Source organism: Schistocerca piceifrons, chromosome 3, assembly GCF_021461385.2.
Source record: "Schistocerca piceifrons isolate TAMUIC-IGC-003096 chromosome 3, iqSchPice1.1, whole genome shotgun sequence".
NCBI classification, from domain to species: Eukaryota; Metazoa; Arthropoda; class Insecta; order Orthoptera; family Acrididae; genus Schistocerca; species Schistocerca piceifrons.
This window is the reverse complement of record NC_060140.1, coordinates 501,683,427-501,701,444: the sequence shown is the minus strand read 5'-3', so window position 1 is coordinate 501,701,444 and position 18,018 is coordinate 501,683,427. Positions and strand designations below refer to the sequence as shown.

The 18,018-nt window shown below is 40.9% G+C and overlaps 1 protein-coding gene across 3 annotated transcripts in view; it reads left to right on the top strand.

Moving 5' to 3' along the window:
- LOC124787742 (N-acetylneuraminate 9-O-acetyltransferase) overlaps positions 1-18,018 on the top strand; it is a 254,809-nt gene that overhangs the window by 82,283 nt on the left and 154,508 nt on the right. For all 3 annotated transcript variants that reach the window (XR_007015998.1, XM_047254605.1, XM_047254606.1), the window contains 2 exons: positions 8,818-8,937; positions 14,842-14,982. Coding sequence is in view for 2 of the 3 variants with exons in the window: in XM_047254605.1 (XP_047110561.1) it covers positions 8,818-8,937; positions 14,842-14,982 (261 nt within the window). In the remaining variant the exon portion in view is untranslated. The remainder of the gene's footprint in view (positions 1-8,817; positions 8,938-14,841; positions 14,983-18,018) is intronic.

Below are 18,018 nucleotides of genomic sequence, written 5' to 3'. Positions count from 1 at the left end.
GCATCAGTGGAAACCAAAGACAAATTTGGAAAGGAAATTCAAGTTCCAGGATAAGAAATAGTAACATAGAGAGTTGTCAGTGATACTGTAATTCTGGTAGAGATGGCAAAGCACTTAGATCATCAGTTGAACAGCTGTAAGATGAACATAAACGTAAGTAAAGTGAGGTTAATGGAGTGTAGTAAAATTATATCAGATTAATTTTAAGAAATTAATATGGTAATGAAACACTAATAATAGTAGAAAACATCTGCCATTAGGGCATCAAGAGGGGTGGATGAAGTAGAGATGATCTAAAATGCAAACTGGCAATATCAAGGAAATCTTTCTGAGGAAGAGAAATATTTTAACTAATAATATAAATTTTAGGAAGTTCTTTCTGAAAGCATTTGACTGGAGTGCAGCCTTACATTGAAATGAAATTTATCTGATATGTGGTATAGACAGGTAGCGAATAGATGCTTTTGAAATGTGATGATGCAGAAGAATGATGAAGATTAGGTCTGTGGATCGAATAACTAATGAAAGGTACTGAATCAAATTGGGTAGCAGTTAGTGTTAAGGCACAGCTTTACTAAAAGATGGGATCTGTTGATAGGACACAACCTGAGGCATCAGGAGATAGCCAACTTGGTAATGGATGGATGTGTGGGGGGTTTAAAATTGTAGAGGAAGGCTAAAGTTTGACTGCAGTAAGCAGGTTCAAATGGATGTAGCTTGCAATAGTTACAGAGACGAAGCAAACTGCTCAGTTTAAACCAGATTAGAGAGCTTCATTGGCTTCAAGAAAATGTCATTATACTGCCCTCTGGTTTCTGTACAAGATGTAAATAACCTTTCGTTCCCTGTATTTTATGGCTGCTGCCTTCAGAATTTAAGTGTATTCCAGTTAACATTGTCAAAATCTCTCTCTGAATTTACAAATGCTGTAAACATAGGTTTGCGCTTCTTCAATGTACCTTTTAAGATAACTTGCGGCATCAGTATTACCTCTCACGTTCTTACATTTCTCCAGAGCCCAAACCGATATTCGCTGATGTTGGTTACTTCTTCTGTAAATAAGCCATATCAGTAGTTTGAAACCATGACATATTATATTGATGGTTCACGATTATTCATACCTCTCGGGCGTGAATTGGAGTTATTACATTCTTCTTGCAGTTTGTGAAGATATTTTGCCTGTCTCACATTTCTCTCATATGCCTGGCGGACCTATTTACTGTGGTTAGTCCTCCCCAGGATCGTAATACACTAATGGCATCCAAAATGCAACACTAGGAAGCACTGGAGAAATCACAGACAAATTGATTTGGGAGATAATGTGTTATAAAAAGATCACATGACGGAAAATACAGCCCCATGTGAACTGGGGAAGATAATGAAATCAGTATTGAATGTTGCCACCATTACTGGCTATAAATGCTGCTACATGCCTCGACATTGAATCAAAGAGCCTTGGATGTGTTGTTGGGGTAAGCAGTCCTTGCTGTTTCCACATATTGGCAAAGTTGATCTGGTGCAGCAGAGGTAGTGTATGCCAGGACAGTTGCTCCACTGTCATTGAGCAGACATTTTCAGTAGGCAAGAGACTGGGAGAACAGGGAGGCGAAGGTACCTATACAATCAGATGGGTGATGAAGAAGTCTTGAACATTGCATGTCACGTGTAGTCCTGTGTCATCCTGTTGCAATGTAACCATCGACAAGCTCCGAAGGTATTGAAAGACAACAGGTTCCAACACGTCAGAGATGTAACTCTGGCTGATTAGTGTACTGACAATGCTTCCTAGGGGTGTGCAGGAGTGGAATCCAATACTGCCCCAAACCATAATACAAGGTGCAGGACTAGTATGGCAATGCATAAGGCAATGGTTCAACAGTCTCTCACCTCATTGTCTCCAGACTGTAATCCGACCATTGTGGTTGTGTAGGCAGAATTGGGATTTGTTGGTAAAAGCAATGTCATTCCATTTGGTTGTCCATGCCCATCGTACATCACACCATTGTCAGCGCAAACACCTGTGGTGTTAAATCAGTAGTAAATGCATCAATGGACACCTTGTAGACAGTTGAGTTTGCTGCAAACAACCTCAAATGGTATGCACAGACACTACTTGTGCAACAGACCAAATTTGTTGTGATATCGTTCGTGATGTGCCAGAGCAATCCATCACTGCTGTGCACACAATATGCCTGTCATCACGTGTATTCGTGCAATGATGTGAGTGCAGTTGGTCCCGTCAGTCGGTCGTTCCCTCCTGCATCCAGCAACTAGAGATCCGCATCACAGTAGCTACTTTCCATCTTACATGTTCACTGATTTCTGTGAAAGATAATCCACAATACCTACAGACAACTATTCTTCCTTGGTCGAATTCGGAAACATGCTTGAGAGATGCTCACTGGCCTCTTTGAGCCATATTGAAGCTGCTTGTGCAGAATGGCCTCACGAAAGAACAATTCCAGCACATCCACACAGCCTTCTGTTCTCCCTTTATACAGTGCTTGCAGGTGGTGCTACTGGCGCCCGTGATGTGCATCTGTGCTGAAATGCTAATCCTGTGCATCTCTTGTCGCCACAAACACATGCTGCAAATTTCACCTTGTTTGGATGTTTCCTTCAGGGTGTTGCATTTTGGATGGCCATCAGTGTAATTCTGAGGGAAGGTCCTCTACTCCCAATGCTTTGTTTAGTCAGGTCTGGGAGTTATCTGTCGAATTCTTCTTGCAGTGCCACACCTTCCATCTTACTTTCAACTGCTTTCTCTTCCTCTTTTACTTACTTCATTTATATATATTCCTTCCACCTATCAGTCAACCCTTCTGCAGTATTACCCAGACTTTGTATGATGAAGAAGCATGGGAGTGTGGTAGTCTCATGTGTCTTGCAACCAACTGGACATACAAACTGTCTTTGGTTGGATAAAGTAATTTGCATAAAGAAAAGCAGCTGTTGCTGACTTGCATTTTCGTGCTATTGTTGCTTTGTGTACGCACCTTGAATGGAGAGAGCTTAATATCATCTCACAATTTGAATCTGAGTGAATGGAGAACTAGTTTGTATTGAACAAGACTAGGGGGAAGAATTGCGCTTGTCTTTGCCAGAGGCAATCTCAGTAAGCATGTTTGGATAAAGCTTTAAAAATTGATCTCTGAATATCAGCTCAGCTGTCTTCATCACAATCTCAAAAGACTTAATCGTATTACCTGTTTTGGAAGTAGCTGTCAGCATGAATATCCCACATTTGTTTTTACTTGTATGTTGTTGCTGCCTGTCTTCCTACATTGTGCACAGCTTGCTTAAAGAGCTAAATTACTCCTTTGGACATTAAACTGAGTCCTCTGATTATGGAATAGTTCTTGTAATCTTAGTAGTGGCAAATGAGATGATGTGTGTTCTACAGAATTGATTTGTGATGAGAAAAATAACTTTTTTACTATTTTTCTGGTGTTTCATCAGTTTGAGTGACTGATATATAAAGGTTGAAATTCCTCCTTTTTTGTTGTTATAAATCCTGTTCCACATTTTCCTGTTTTTCTTGTTCTATTAGACAACAGATAACACAGTTATATCTCTCTGAACTAGTCCTTGCCATTTCAGTTATGGTAGTGCCACAGTATCATACTTAAACTTCTCAATATCTTCAGCTAATTCTTTTATTTTGCAGTTCTAACACTATTCACAAAAATACAACAGTACAGAAGGCTGAAAGTATTGAATAATGGATGAGACCTACTAAATGCAAACTTGGCAAAGAAAGGAAAACTATACAAGTGTCACCTGTTCCATGTCAAAACATCTCTTCCTTAACAGTCTCGCCACCCATGGATGCATCTATAATAGAAAGCAGAAGTTGTCAAAATATACTGGAAACCATGCCAGAGCTTTTATTGATGGACAATATCCTCCCCAGTTCATCCATAAATAGATCATCCTTGCCATTTCCTCATCTGACATCAGTTAATCTGTTCACCAGCTACCGACCAGCAGTTCTTTGATCATCCAGAACCACACTGTCCTTAAAAAGTTCAACCACATCCTTCACCAGGGCTTTAATTACCTCTCACCATGTCTTTAGATGAGGGGTGTCATATCCACATTACCCAAAGTACTGGCCCACCACCTATCCAACCTGCAGAATATCATTGTCCATCTCTACTGCACCCCCCATGAACCACGGACCTTGCCGTTGGTGGGGAGGCTTGCGTGCCTCAGCGATACAGATGGCCGTACCGTAGGTGCAACCACAACGGAGGGGTATCTGTTGAGAGGCCAGACAAACATGTGGTTCCTGAAGAGGGGCAGCAGCCTTTTCAGTAGTTGCAGGGGCAACAGTCTGGATGATTGACTGATCTGGCCTTGTAGCATTAACCAAAATGGCCTTGCTGTGCTGGTACTGCGAACGGCTGAAAGCAAGGGGAAACTACAGCCCGTAATTTTTCCCAAAGACATGCAGCTTTACTGTATGATTAAGTGATGATGGTGTCCTCTTGGGTAAAATATTCCGGAGGTAAAATAGTCCCCCATTCGGATCTCCGGGCGGGGACTACTCAAGAGGACGTCGTTATCAGGAGAAAGAAAACTGGCATTCTACGGATCATAGCGTGGAATGTCAGATCCCTTAATCGGGCAGGTAGGTTAGAAAATTTCAAAAGGGAAATGGATAGGTTAAAGTTAGATATAATGGGAATTAGTGAAGTTCGGTGGCAGGAGGAACAAAGTTCGGTGGCAGGAGGAACAATACTTTTGGTCATGTGATTACAGGGTTATAAATACAAAATCAAATAGGGGTAATGCAGGAGTAGGTTTAATAATGAATAAAAAAATAGGAGTGCGGGTTAGCTACTACAAACAGCATAGTGAACGCATTATTGTGGCCAAGATAGACACAAAGCCCATGCCTACTACAGTAGTACGAGTTTATATGCCAACTAGCTCTGCAGATGATGAAGAAATTGATGAAATGTATGACGAGATAAAAGAAATTATTCAGGTAGTGAAGGGTGACGAAAATTTAATAGTCATGGGTGACTGGAATTCGTCAGTAGGAAAAGGGAGAGAAGGAAACATAGTAGGTGAATATGGATTGGGGGGAAGAAATGAAAGAGGAAGCCGCCTTGTAGAATTTTGCACAGAGCATAACTTAATCATAGCTAACACTTGGTTCAAGAATCATGAAAGAAGGTTGTATACCTGGAAGAATCCTGGAGATACTAAAAGGTATCAAATAGATTACATAATGGTAAGACAGAGATTTAGGAACCAGGTTTTAAATTGTAAGACATTTCCAGGGGCAGATGTGGATTCTGACCACAATCTATTGGTTATGAACTGCAGATTGAAACTGAAGAAACTGCAAAAAGGCGGAAATTTAAGGAGATGGGACCTGGATAAACTGAAAGAACCAGAGGTTGTACAGAGTTTCAGGGAGAGCATAAGGGAACAATTGATAGGAATGGGGGAAAGAAATACAGTAGAAGAAGAATGGGTAGCTCTGAGGGATGAAGTAGTGAAGGCAGCAAAGGATAAAGTAGGTAAAAAGACGAGGGCTAATAGAAATCCTTGGGTAACAGAAGAAATATTGAATTTAATTGATGAAAGGAGAAAATATAAAAATGCAGTAAATGAAGCAGGCAAAAAGGAATACAAACATCTCAAAAATGAGATCGACAGGAAGTGCAAAATGGCTAAGCAGGGATGGCTAGAGGACAAATGTAAGGATGTAGAGGCTTGTCTCACTAGGGGTAAGATAGATACTGCCTACAGGAAAATTAAAGAGACCTTTGGAGAGAGGAGAACCACTTGTATGAATATCAAGAGCTCAGATGGCAACCCAGTTCTAAGCAAAGAAGGGAAAGCAGAAAGGTGGAAGGAGTATGTAAAGGGTTTATACAAGGGCGATGTACTTGAGGACAATATTATGGAAATGGAAGAGGATGTAGATGAAGATGAAATGGGAGATAAGATACTGCGTGAAGAGTTTGACAGAGCACTGAAAGACCTGAGTCGAAACAAGGCCCCGGGAGTAGACAACATTCCATTAGAACTACTGATGGCCTTGGGAGAGCCAGTCATGACAAAACTCTACCATCTGGTGAGCAAGATGTATGAGACAGGTGAAATACCCACAGACTTCAAGAAGAATATAATAATTCCAATCCCAAAGAAATCAGGTGTTGACAGATGTGAAAATTACCGAACTATCAGTTTAATAAGTCACAGCTGCAAAATACTAACACGAATTCTTTACAGACGAATGGAAAAACTGGTAGAAGCGGACCTCGGGGAAGATCAGTTTGGATTCCTTAGAAATGTTGGAACACGTGAGGCAATACTAACCTTACGACTTATCTTAGAAGAAAGATTAAGAAAAGGCAAACCTACGTTTCTAGCATTTGTAGACTTAGAGAAAGCTTTTGACAATGTTAACTGGAATACTCTCTTTCAAATTCTGAAGGTGGCAGGGGTAAAATACAGGGAGCGAAAGGCTATTTATAATTTGTACAGAAACCAGATGGCAGTTATAAGAGTCGAGGGGCATGAAAGGGAAGCAGTGGTTGGGAAAGGAGTGAGACAGGGTTGTAGCCTCTCCCTGATGTTATTCAATCTCTAGATTGAGCAAGCAGTAAAGGAAACAAAAGAAAAATTTGGAGTAGGTATTAAAATCCACGGAGAAAAAATAAAAACTTTGAGGTTCGCCGATGACATTGTAATTCTGTCAGAGACAGCAAAGGACTTGGAAGAACAGTTGAATGGAATGGACAGTGTCTTGAAAGGAGGATATAAGATGAACATCAACAAAAGCTAAACGAGGATAATGGAATGTAGTCAAATTAAATCGGGTGATGCTGAGGGGATTAGATTAGGAAATGAGGCACTTAAAGTAGTAAAGGAGTTTTGCTATTTAGGGAGTAAAATAACTGATGATGGTCAAAGTAGAGAGGATATAAAATGTAGACTGGCAATGGCAAGGAAATCGTTTCTGAAGAAGAGAAATTTGTTAACATCGAGTATAGATTTAAGTGTCAGGAAGTCATTTCTGAAAGTATTTGTACGGAGTGTAGCCATGTAATGAAGTGAAACATGGACGATAACCAGTTTGGACAAGAAGAGAGTAGAAGCTTTCAAAATGTGGTGCTACAGAAGAATGCTGAAGATAAGGTGGGTAGATCACGTAACTAATGAGGAGATATTGAATAGGATTGGGGAGAAGAGAAGTTTGTGGCACAACTTGACTAGAAGAAGGGATCGGTTGGTAGGACATGTTTTGAGGCATCAAGGGATCACAAATTTAGCATTGGAGGGCAGCGTGGAGGGTAAAAATCGTAGAGGGAGACCAAGAGATCGATACACTAAGCAGATTCAGAAGGATGTAGGTTGCAGTAGGTACTGGGAGATGAAGAAGCTTGCACAGGATAGAGTAGCATGGAAAGCTGGATCAAACCAGTCTCAGGACTGAAGACCACAACAACAACTCTACTGCAATCCTGCTCCCAACCTTGCACCTCATGGGTCATTCCCTTGTGATTGGCCTAGGTGCATGACCTGTCCCATACACCTACCCACCATCTCCTACTGCAGTCCAGTTGCAGGCACCTCCTACCCAATAAAAGACAGGGTCACATGTGAAAGCAGCAATGTTATGTACTCGTACCAGCTACGCACAGGTGCTGTACAAGGTACAACAGTCATGGGGAAAAAAAGTAATCCAGGAAATATTGAATTTGTTTATATAGTTCCACTCTTTGATGACAAAGATCTGTTAATAACATATCATAGTATAACAGCTTTAGTATAGTGGCTTGTGTTTTAAAAATATTTGAAGATGGTCACTACAGACCAGTATTGATAGTCTGCCCCTGGAAATGTCTTACAATTTAAAACCTGGTTCCTAAATCTCTGTCTTACCATTATGTAATCTATTTGATACCTTTTAGTATCTCCAAGATTCTTCCAGGTATACAACCTTCTTTCATGATTCTTGAACCAAGTGTTAGCTATGATTAAGTTATGCTCTGTGCAAAATTCTACAAGGCGGCTTCCTCTTTCATTTCTTCCCCCAATCCATATTCACCTACTATGTTTCCTTCTCTCCCTTTTCCTACTGACGAATTCCAGTCACCCATCACTATTAAATTTTCGTCACCCTTCACTACCTGAATAATTTCTTTAACTAGAGTTAAAGAAACAAAAACAACTTGTAATATACAGTGGGATGTGCTCAGAGGAAGTGTGAACCAGTCTTCAAAATGTGGCGAGGGTAGCAGGTAACAGCATAGGAGAATGGGGAGATAGTATCAAAAGCCAATGGCAGAGTATTGAGAGATGAGGCAGTCCAGGTGAGGGTGACTGTATGTTGATAACCTAAAACTCAAAGCTCCTAAGACTGACAGTGTAATGTTGCTATATATTTGACTGGAGGAAGTATATTTACAAATTCCATGTAACCTCCCATACATTTCCAGTCAAGTTAAGTATAAACATCAATAATGTAGCCATGTGGTCTAATAAATTTCTCAACACATTTGTGGTGCTATTTCTCAGCATTTGTTTATGGGTTCAGTTAGCTAAGTGTTACCTGCAGAGGAAAAGCACTCTTCCTGAAGCTTGGAAGTATACACAGCAGCTGACAGTTCAAAGATTTTGAAGTAGCTGGTATTGTGCTTGCAAGGTCTTTTAAATTTTAAACCTCAAGTAGTCACACAGGAAATTTCTGAGTTTATGTGGAGGACTACAATTCTGCGTGGTTAGGAATGTTTATTATTTTTTCATTGTCTGCAATGTTTCGTTGTGATGGCTATGTAAATATTGTTGCAGAATGAAGATGATCCACCAAATGTGATTGTTGCTGGCAATGCCTTATGGTCAATTAGAGCATCTAATGCATCTGTTCAGGCATTAGAAGAGTATAAAAATAATTTAACTTATCTTGCACAGGTACGTATCTTCCAAAAAGAGCATTTTGATAGTCATAATGTAACATCAATATAAAATATAAAGGAATTTCCAAGATTATATGTAGATAGCATTTCACTCATTCATCATTTAAGCAATTGGTACCACATTTCTTATATTTTGTAAAATGCACAACTTTGTATATCCTTTGCAGAACTGCTTGTCAGTTTTTGCACTCTGCTGGTATTATGTTAAGGTGTAATTGGATATTATCGTACTGTTTCTTAATTCAGTTTTCCCTTAGATAATTGTATCAGCTATGAGAAGCCTTAAATTGCAGCTAATAGCTTTCTGTTGAGGGTAACAACAGCTGAAGTAATTCAGCAGAAAGCGGTTTATTTCAGAAGCGTTCTCAGCTAAATTGTAATGTACAACATGGACAGCAACAGTTCTATTACGCTCTCATGGGAAACTTCAAATATTACTTCTGTGTCTGTAGATGATTCTCCATTCTGGATGAATTGGCTTGTCACATATGTCAGAAAATTTTCAGTCTAGTCACAAACCTAGTCAGACATACCACAGGAAGGTACTTTTTTAGGACATGTCAATATGGTACTGAATCGAAAGCTTTCTAGAAGTCTAAAAATGACAAATCAGCATAGTTTTCTCTGTGATAAGCACTAAGGATGTCGTGTGAAGAGGGAGAGTAGGGTTATGCATGAGCGATGTTTTCGCTACCCCTGCTGATTTCCATGAAGGAGGTTGTTTTATGGTAGGACACTCATAATGTATAACTTTAGAGTGTGTTTTTGTAGTTTTCATTTGAACTGGTCAGAAGCCCTGTGATCAGTTCTATTTACTTTTTTGTAGGTGGGTGTAATACATGCCCTGTTCCAGCAGCAGAGAACTTTTCTCAGCTCAAAGAGTTTGTGGTAAATTATTATCAAGACTAAAGCTAATTCACATGGAAATACTTTTTGACAGGGACTCCTTAATGGCTTGGTACATAGCTGAGTTCTGAGATTTTAAGCTGCTTTGTAACACTAGTAGTACTGACTACAATGTCACTAATCATAGCAGCAACACAGATGTTGAATGATGGCTACATTCCTTCATTTTTCCTTTGCTTGGGAACATTAGAACATAGTATTCAGCATTCTAGCTTCTGTGTTTCTATTTTCTTTTTCATTTCCTATCCCATCCACAGGAGTATGCACAGTTTATTATTATTATTATTATTATTATTATTATTGGTGGTGGTGGTGGTGGTAGCATCAGTATCATCATCATCATCATCATCTTTTCTCCCAGTGACGGCCTACATCTCATGAGGTTCTGGGGCTGAGAGGGCGATACTTGGCTAATATTTTGCCATAACAGTTACTCAAGACTTCAAGGATTGTCAGGCTGTAGACCAAGGGAGATCGCTACCTTCTTCAATTATTGTCAACTGTTTGTTTGAGCTTGAGGCATAATTCATTATACTCCCTTCCTGAATCAAATGTTTCTAACTGTTGTCAAAGAAATGAGATAATGTATTCCATATCCATTGTGCAGTATGCACAGCCTTTCCTGCTTACTTTTTTAAATCTTGTGCCTTGGTGCCTTTTTGCTGCTACAATTGCATCATGACCTATGATCGATATCTACATTTATACTCTGCAAGCCGCCTTACAGTGCTTTCCATACCAAGAAGTCCCTTCCACACAGCCTAGTAATCCATGGTCATCGCATTTGCAGTGATGAGCGGCCCCTCTCAAAATATACCAAAGGTCTCGCTGAGGCCTTCACAGACCATAATTATCCTCCCAACCTTGTACAGAAACTAATCTCTCCTGCCTTATCTTTCCAGTCTCCCACCACCTCTCAAAGTCCCACCATCCAGCCACGAAGGAGCATTCCCCTCATACCTCAGTACAACCCAGGACTGGAGCAACTGAATTACTTTCTCCACTAGGGTTTCGACTACCTCTCGTCATGCCCTGAAATGAGAATTGCCCTGCCCACTATCCTTCCCACCCCTCCCACAGTGGTATTCCGCCGTCCATCGAACCTACACAATATACTCGTCCATCCCTATACAACCCCTGCTCCATACCCCTTACCTCATGGCACTTACCCCTGTAATAGACCAAGATGTAAGACCAGTCACATACATGCTCCCACCACCACAACCACAACCAACACCAACACCTACTCCAGTCTGATCACAAACATCACCTATCCCATCAAAGGCAGGGCTACCTGTGTAACCAGTCATGTGAGCTATAAGCTAAGCTGCAACCACTGTGCTGCATTTTACGTGGGCATGACAACCAACAAGCTGTCTGTTCACATGAGTGGTCACTGACAAACTGTGGCCAAGAAACAAGTGGACCACCCTGTTGCTGAGCACACTACCAAACGTAACATTCTTCATTTCTGTGATTGCTTCACAGCCTGTGCCATATGGATCCTTCCCACTAAAACCAGCTTTTCTGAATTTTGCGGGTGATAACTTTCCCTTCAATATATCCTACGTTCCTGTAACCCTCCTGGCCTCAACCTTCGTTAGTCATTGTCTAAACCCATCCAGCCTCCCAGTTCCCATTCCAGCACTATACAGCCCTTATTCCACCATCACACTCAGTCTTTTTACTTATCTCTTTCCGCTACCCCCTCTCCCCACCTCTCCCCTCCGTCTACCCCCCCGATTGCACACAGCTGCCCTACCCTCTCCATCTCATCCCTGCGTGCTCCCTAGCAGGATTGCACTGTCCGCCACTCCTACCCTCCTCCTTACCCCCATGCAGCCACCACTCCCATCTTGTACTGGTGCTGCTGCTCGCAGTGTTGCTGTAGTTGCCTTAGACTGTGTGTGTGTGTGTGTGTGTGTGTGTGTGTGTGTGTGTGTGTGTGTGTGTGTGTGGTCTATTTTTGACAAAGGCCTTATGGGCTGAAAGCTTTATTTGTAACAGTCTTTTTGTTGTGTCTATCTGCGACTCAGCATCTCCACTATATGGTGAGTAGCATCTTTCCTTTTCATAATATTGTTACATTCCATCCTGGATTTTCCGTTATTAGACATATGAGGTGGAATCCAAAATTTTTGGGAATGTTGCTGTCATCTGGAAAGTAGGAGTAGTAGATATGTGCACCATTAGGTGGCGAGAGCTGCATATCTGATGAGTCAATGTGTGGAGTGGCATTCATCTGGGAGGACGTGTTGGGTGTCCACAGTGATTTCCGTAATACTCTGTTTGGTGTATGGCGAATTTACGATGGATCCGCGAACAGAACAGCTCGCGTGTATCAAATTCTGTGCGAATCTCAAGAAAAATGCTATGGAGACCCTTGCAATGATTCAACAAGTGCTTGGGGGACAGAGCATGAGCCGTACGTGTGTGTTTGAGTGGCATGTTCACTTCAGGGCCAGCCATACAGACGTCGAAGATGATGCTCACACTGGAATGCCTATAAGCCACACAATGCCAGACATTGTTGCCAAACTTCAACAGTTGGTTCGTGTGGATCGCCATCGAACCATTGAAGACCTTGCAGATGAAGTGGGTATTGGTTGTGGGACATGTCAACAAATGTTGATTGATGAATTGGGCTGACCCAGAGACAAAGCAACAATCGTCCCAGTGGAAGAGCCCAAGCTCTCCAAGACCCAAAGAAGCGAAACAGGTGAAGAGCAAAGAGAAGAGCATGATCGTCATTTTCTTTGATACCAAGGGAATTGTGCACGAAGAATTCATTCCACCCAACCAAACAGTGAATTCCACGTACTACTGTGACGTTTTGTGACGGCTATGTGAAAACATGCGGCAACGACGGCCCGAACTTTGGCGTCAAGGGAACTGGCTGCTGCATCATGACAACGCACCCTGTCACATGTCCTTGCTCACCAAAACATTTTTTTTTTTTTGCTCTCCCCCCCCCCCTTTCAAAAAGCAACGTGGCGGTTGTACCCCATCCATCGTACTCACCAGATTTGACACCTTGCGACTTCTCACTATTCCCAAAACTGAAACTCAGGTTGAAAGGCCTTCGATTCGACACTCTAGAGAGGATTCAAGAAGCATCACTGGTGGTGATAAACACCCTCAAAGAACAGGACTTCGAGAAAACATTTGACCAGTAGCAGAGGTGGTGTGTATGTGCAGATGAGAACTACTTCGAGCGTGATGGTGACTATTAGTCCAAAGGTAAGGTTTTCAGCAGATGGCAGCACCAGTCCCGAAAATTTTGGATAGCGCCTCGTAATAGAGCATTTTGCGGAGACTTCAGTCATTGTTGTGCAGTTAATACCTTGTGGCGTTACTCCATGATTATTGGGAGAGGGGGGGTGGGGTGGGGTGGGGTGGGGTGGGGTGGGGTGGGGTGGGGTGGGGGGAGGGGACTGTTGGTACTTCGTCTAACAACAGGGAAGCTATTTGCTTTCATCTTCGTTGGTGATGGTTATAACTTCAATAACATCTGTTACCACATAAGGATAACAGTGGAGATTAAAAAAAGATAGTGCCATAGTCTTTCTTCACATCCTCGTCTACCGAAAAACGAATGGGTGTCACAGCCACAGTGTATTAAGGATCTTGGTTGATAGAGGACCTTCTGTGATGCATTCACACAGGAACTGAACACCTTACAAAATGTCTGCAGTCCAGCAGTCGGTCACCACATGACGAAGGCCAAAGAGCACTCGGTCAATTGTTCATTCCACTTGCCACAGCTGGAAGCTTGAGAAAGTATTAAATGTTTTGATTTTCTTTTTCAGGGTAAATAGTTTTTGTATATCTTGCAAATATATATGTATATAGATAAAATTCTCTTGAGCTTCCAGCCACATCAAGTTGGTTAAAACCCAAGAGCTTTCAATTGCAAACTTCTTGCCCATTTTCAAGTGGTGATTATCATGTGGTTGCTGCTGTTGTCCTTACGCAGTGGTGCTACTGCCTGTGTCATCACTGTGGCCCAATCCAGTGCCATATAAGGTAATGTTTTGATTGCAAGATTGCTGCACCCACCTCAACCTTCCCATGGTTGGGTCCCAAGCTTTGCTTAACTGTAGAGCACTATCTTTATTGAAGATGTTTTCGGAAGTTTCTTGTCTCCTTAGCCACCTCCTAAAGAGGCATAAAATCTATCCAGTCTTCGAGCCCCAGCAAAAATTTGACAGCTTGTGAGGACAGTGAAATATGATGTAGGCCTTAGGATGACAGGAATATACAGAATATGGGTGTGGACAGTTTTATGTTAGACAGTGTGTGCATGCTACTGAACTGTGCCACATATAACAAGAAAGGTGATTCCCCTTATGGTATCCTGAGAGATCACCAATGGCAGAGAATGCTCTTGAAAGTGGAAACCAAACTGCATTCGACAAAACATTATTAAAAGGCAAATAGTTTCTGGGATAGTATCATAAAAGAAGTGATGGAAAGAAATATTTATGAAAACACCCTCAGTAAAGACAGCTGTCAGCAGTTAAACACAGCGTGAGATGCTGCCATTGGAAAGTGGAATTGGGCACGGTGGCCTTGCAACCAAAACATTACCTTATAAGCCATCGGACTGGGTACCAGTAACATCACAGGCAGTAATACAGCTGTATAAGAATGGCAGCAATAACAACATGAGTTGCCACTTGGCAGTGGTCCAGGAGCCTTTGGTCAAAGGCCGTGGATTTTAAACCACTTGAACACCTGGAAACCCAAGAGAATTGTGTCAGTATATATCACCATGCATTAGTATATATGTGTATACATTTTTTTCCCCATTATTATGAAAAGGATAGTTGCTACTCACCGTATAGCCTTGTTGGCGAAAGCTCATTTTTGACAGTCTTTTTTGTTGTTCCTATCTGTGACTCAGCTAGTGAATAGCAAGTATCTTTTTCATAATATTGTGACATTGCGTCCTGGATTTTCCATTTTTACATTTTTTGTTCTTTATTTACAGGCAATAAACACACTCTCGGATAAGACAAAGACTCAAGTTCTGTGGGTTCTCCAGGCACCTGTAAATGCTGAGAAACTTCAGCCACATAGATCCATGATAACAAATGAACAAATTGAACTCTATAACAAGGCCGCTTCTCAGGTAATCATCTGTAACTTGGGATTAAATATGATGTCCACATATGTTAATTTAGATTTTATATGTAACTATTAGCAGAATGTTCGCTGTGAACTGTGGTATGCAGAGACTCAGTCAATTTATTTATTTTGTATCATAAATTAAAGTGTTTAGAACAAAAACCATCTGAATAAGGACTATCCAATTTCAATTAATAATAAAGTAGTGTCTTCACTCACATTCCAAAATTGAGAGATTTTTGTGCTGGGAACTTGTGAACTTAAGTCATGTTAGATAGAAAAAATTAAGAAAAAATTATAAACAAATTACATTACCAAAAGTTTATATTTGTTTCAGGATACTTTTGTACTAGATCAGAGAATAAATGTACCTTTGTGCCTCATCCTAGGAACTCCATATATCCTAATGCCTGTAGATTTAAATGATAAAATGCAACTGGTATTTTAATACAGGAGCTGCAAAATGTTAAAGGAATTTTCGGTGTGAAATGTAAGAGTGATTATCTGCTGAGTGTGGAGTGGTGCTCAACTTCTCACAACGTATCTACATCTGTATTCTGCAAACCACCATCAGGAGCATGGCAGAGGACACATCACATTGTACCAGTTATGAGGGTTTCTTCCTGTTCCGTTCATGTATGGAGCAGGGGAAGAATGATTGCTTGAATGGCTCTGTGTGAGCAGTGATTATTCTAATCCTATTCTCACGACCTCTATGCGAGTGCTACATAGGGGGTTGTAGCATATTCCTAATCATTTAAAGCTGGTTCTTGAAACTTTGCCAGTAGACTTTCTCAAGATAGCTTACATCTATCTTCAAGAGTCTGCCTGTTCACTTTCTTCAGTATATCTGTGACACTTTTCCACAAACCTGTGATCATCCGTGCTGCCATTCTCTGTTATAATTCAATATCCCCTGTTAGTCCTACCTGGTATGGGTCCACAAACTTGAGCAGCATTCTAGATCTGGTCATATGAGTGATTTGTAAGCAGTCTCCTTTGTAGATTGATTCTAGTCCCCCAGTATTCTACTCAATAAACTGTGTTACTGATGACTGACACTATATGATCATTCAATTTCATATCCCTAAAAAGTGTTACACCTAGCTATTAGTATGAATTGGCCAATTCCAATAGTGACTCATTGATATTATAGTCATAGGATACTATATTTTTTTCGTTTTGTTAAGTGCAAAATTTTACACTTATTAACATTTAAAGCAAGTTGCCAATATCTGCTTCACTTTGAAATCTTGTCAAAATCTGACTGAATATTTGTGCAGCTTCATTCAGATAATACTTCATTATAAACACTGCATCATATGCAAAAAGCCTGATTTTATTACTGTCTGCAAGCTCATTAATTTGCAACACGAACAGTAAGGGTCCCAACACACTTCCCTGGGCACATCCAATGACTCTCTACCCAAGATAATGTGGTGTATCTTCCCTACCACTAATGAATTTCACTTGATATCCCATATGATCGTACTTTTAACAATAAGTGTAGGTGTAGTACTGAGTAAAATGCTTTTTGGAAATCAAGAAATACAGCATATACATGATTGACTTGATCCAAAGCTTTCAGTATTTCATGTGAGAAAAGAGCAAGTTGGGTTTCACAAGATCATTGTTTTCAAAATCCATGCTGATTGGCATTGAGGAGGTCATTCTGTTCAAGATATCTCATTATGTTTGAGCTCAGAATATTTTCTAATATTTTACAACAAATTGATGTCAAGGATATTGGACAGTAGTTTTATGGATTACTTCTACTAGCCTTCTTTTAGATGGATGTGACCTGTCACTTTTTCCGAGAACTGGGCATGGTCTTTTGTTTCAAGGATCTATGATAGATTATAGTTAAAAGAGGGGCTAACTCAGACACAAATTCAGTACAGAATCTGAAAGGGATTCCATTTGGCCCTGGAGCTTCGTTCAGCTTTAATGATTTCAGCTGTGTCAACATCACTGACACTAAAAATTAATTCACCCATTTCAGTGGCATGAGGGCCAAATTGGGGCAATTTTTTTGTGTTTTCCTTTGTAAGTGAACATTTGAAAATAGAATCAAGCATTTTGGCTTTTGTGTTACTACCTTCAATTTTTGTTCCTGTCTCATTCATGAGTGACTGGACATTAACAATGCTTATGACAAGAATTTTTTGGGGTTTTATTAAATATGACATAACAATATATTGCTACAGTAATCATGGAAAGCATCACACATTGCTCTGGTGGCAGCCAAACACATTTCATTCAGCATCTTTTTTTTTACACAGCAGCTTTCTTTTACACGTTATGCAGTAATCTCTTTCCTTTAGAATTTTCTTTATGGTGACTGAATCCCATGGAGGTTCCCTCCAATTATGAGCTGTTCTACGGGGTACAAATCTGTCCAGTGCATGGTCGATTATTCTGTTAAACTGGAGCCAGAGTTCCTCTACGTGCTCGTGCCCTGAGCTGAAAGTTTCAAGTTCCACAGTGATATGACACTACCAATTCTTTTATCTACACTACTGGCCATTAAAATTGCTACACCACAAAGATGACATGCTACAGACGTGAAATTTACCCGACAGGAAGAAGTGCTGTGATATGCAAATGATTAGCTTTTCAGAGCATTCACACAAGGTTGGCGCCGGTGGCGTACCTACAAACGTGCTGACACGAGGAAAGTTTCCAACCGATTTCTCATACACAAACAGCAGTTGAGCGGCGTTGCCTGGAGAAACGTTGTTGTGATGCCTCGTGTAAGGAGGAGAAATGCGTACCATCACGTTTCCGACTTTGATAAAGGTCGGATTGTAGCCTATTGAGATTGCAGTTTATCATATCATGACATTGTTGCTTGCGTTGGTCGAGATCCAATGAGTGTTAGCAGAATATGGAATCTGTGGGTTCAGGAGGGTAATACGGAATGCCATGCTGGATCCCAACAGCTTCACATCACTAGCAGTCGAGATGACAGGCATCTTATCCGCATGGCTGTAACGGATCGTGCAGCCACGTCTCGATCCCTGAGTCAACAGATGGGGAC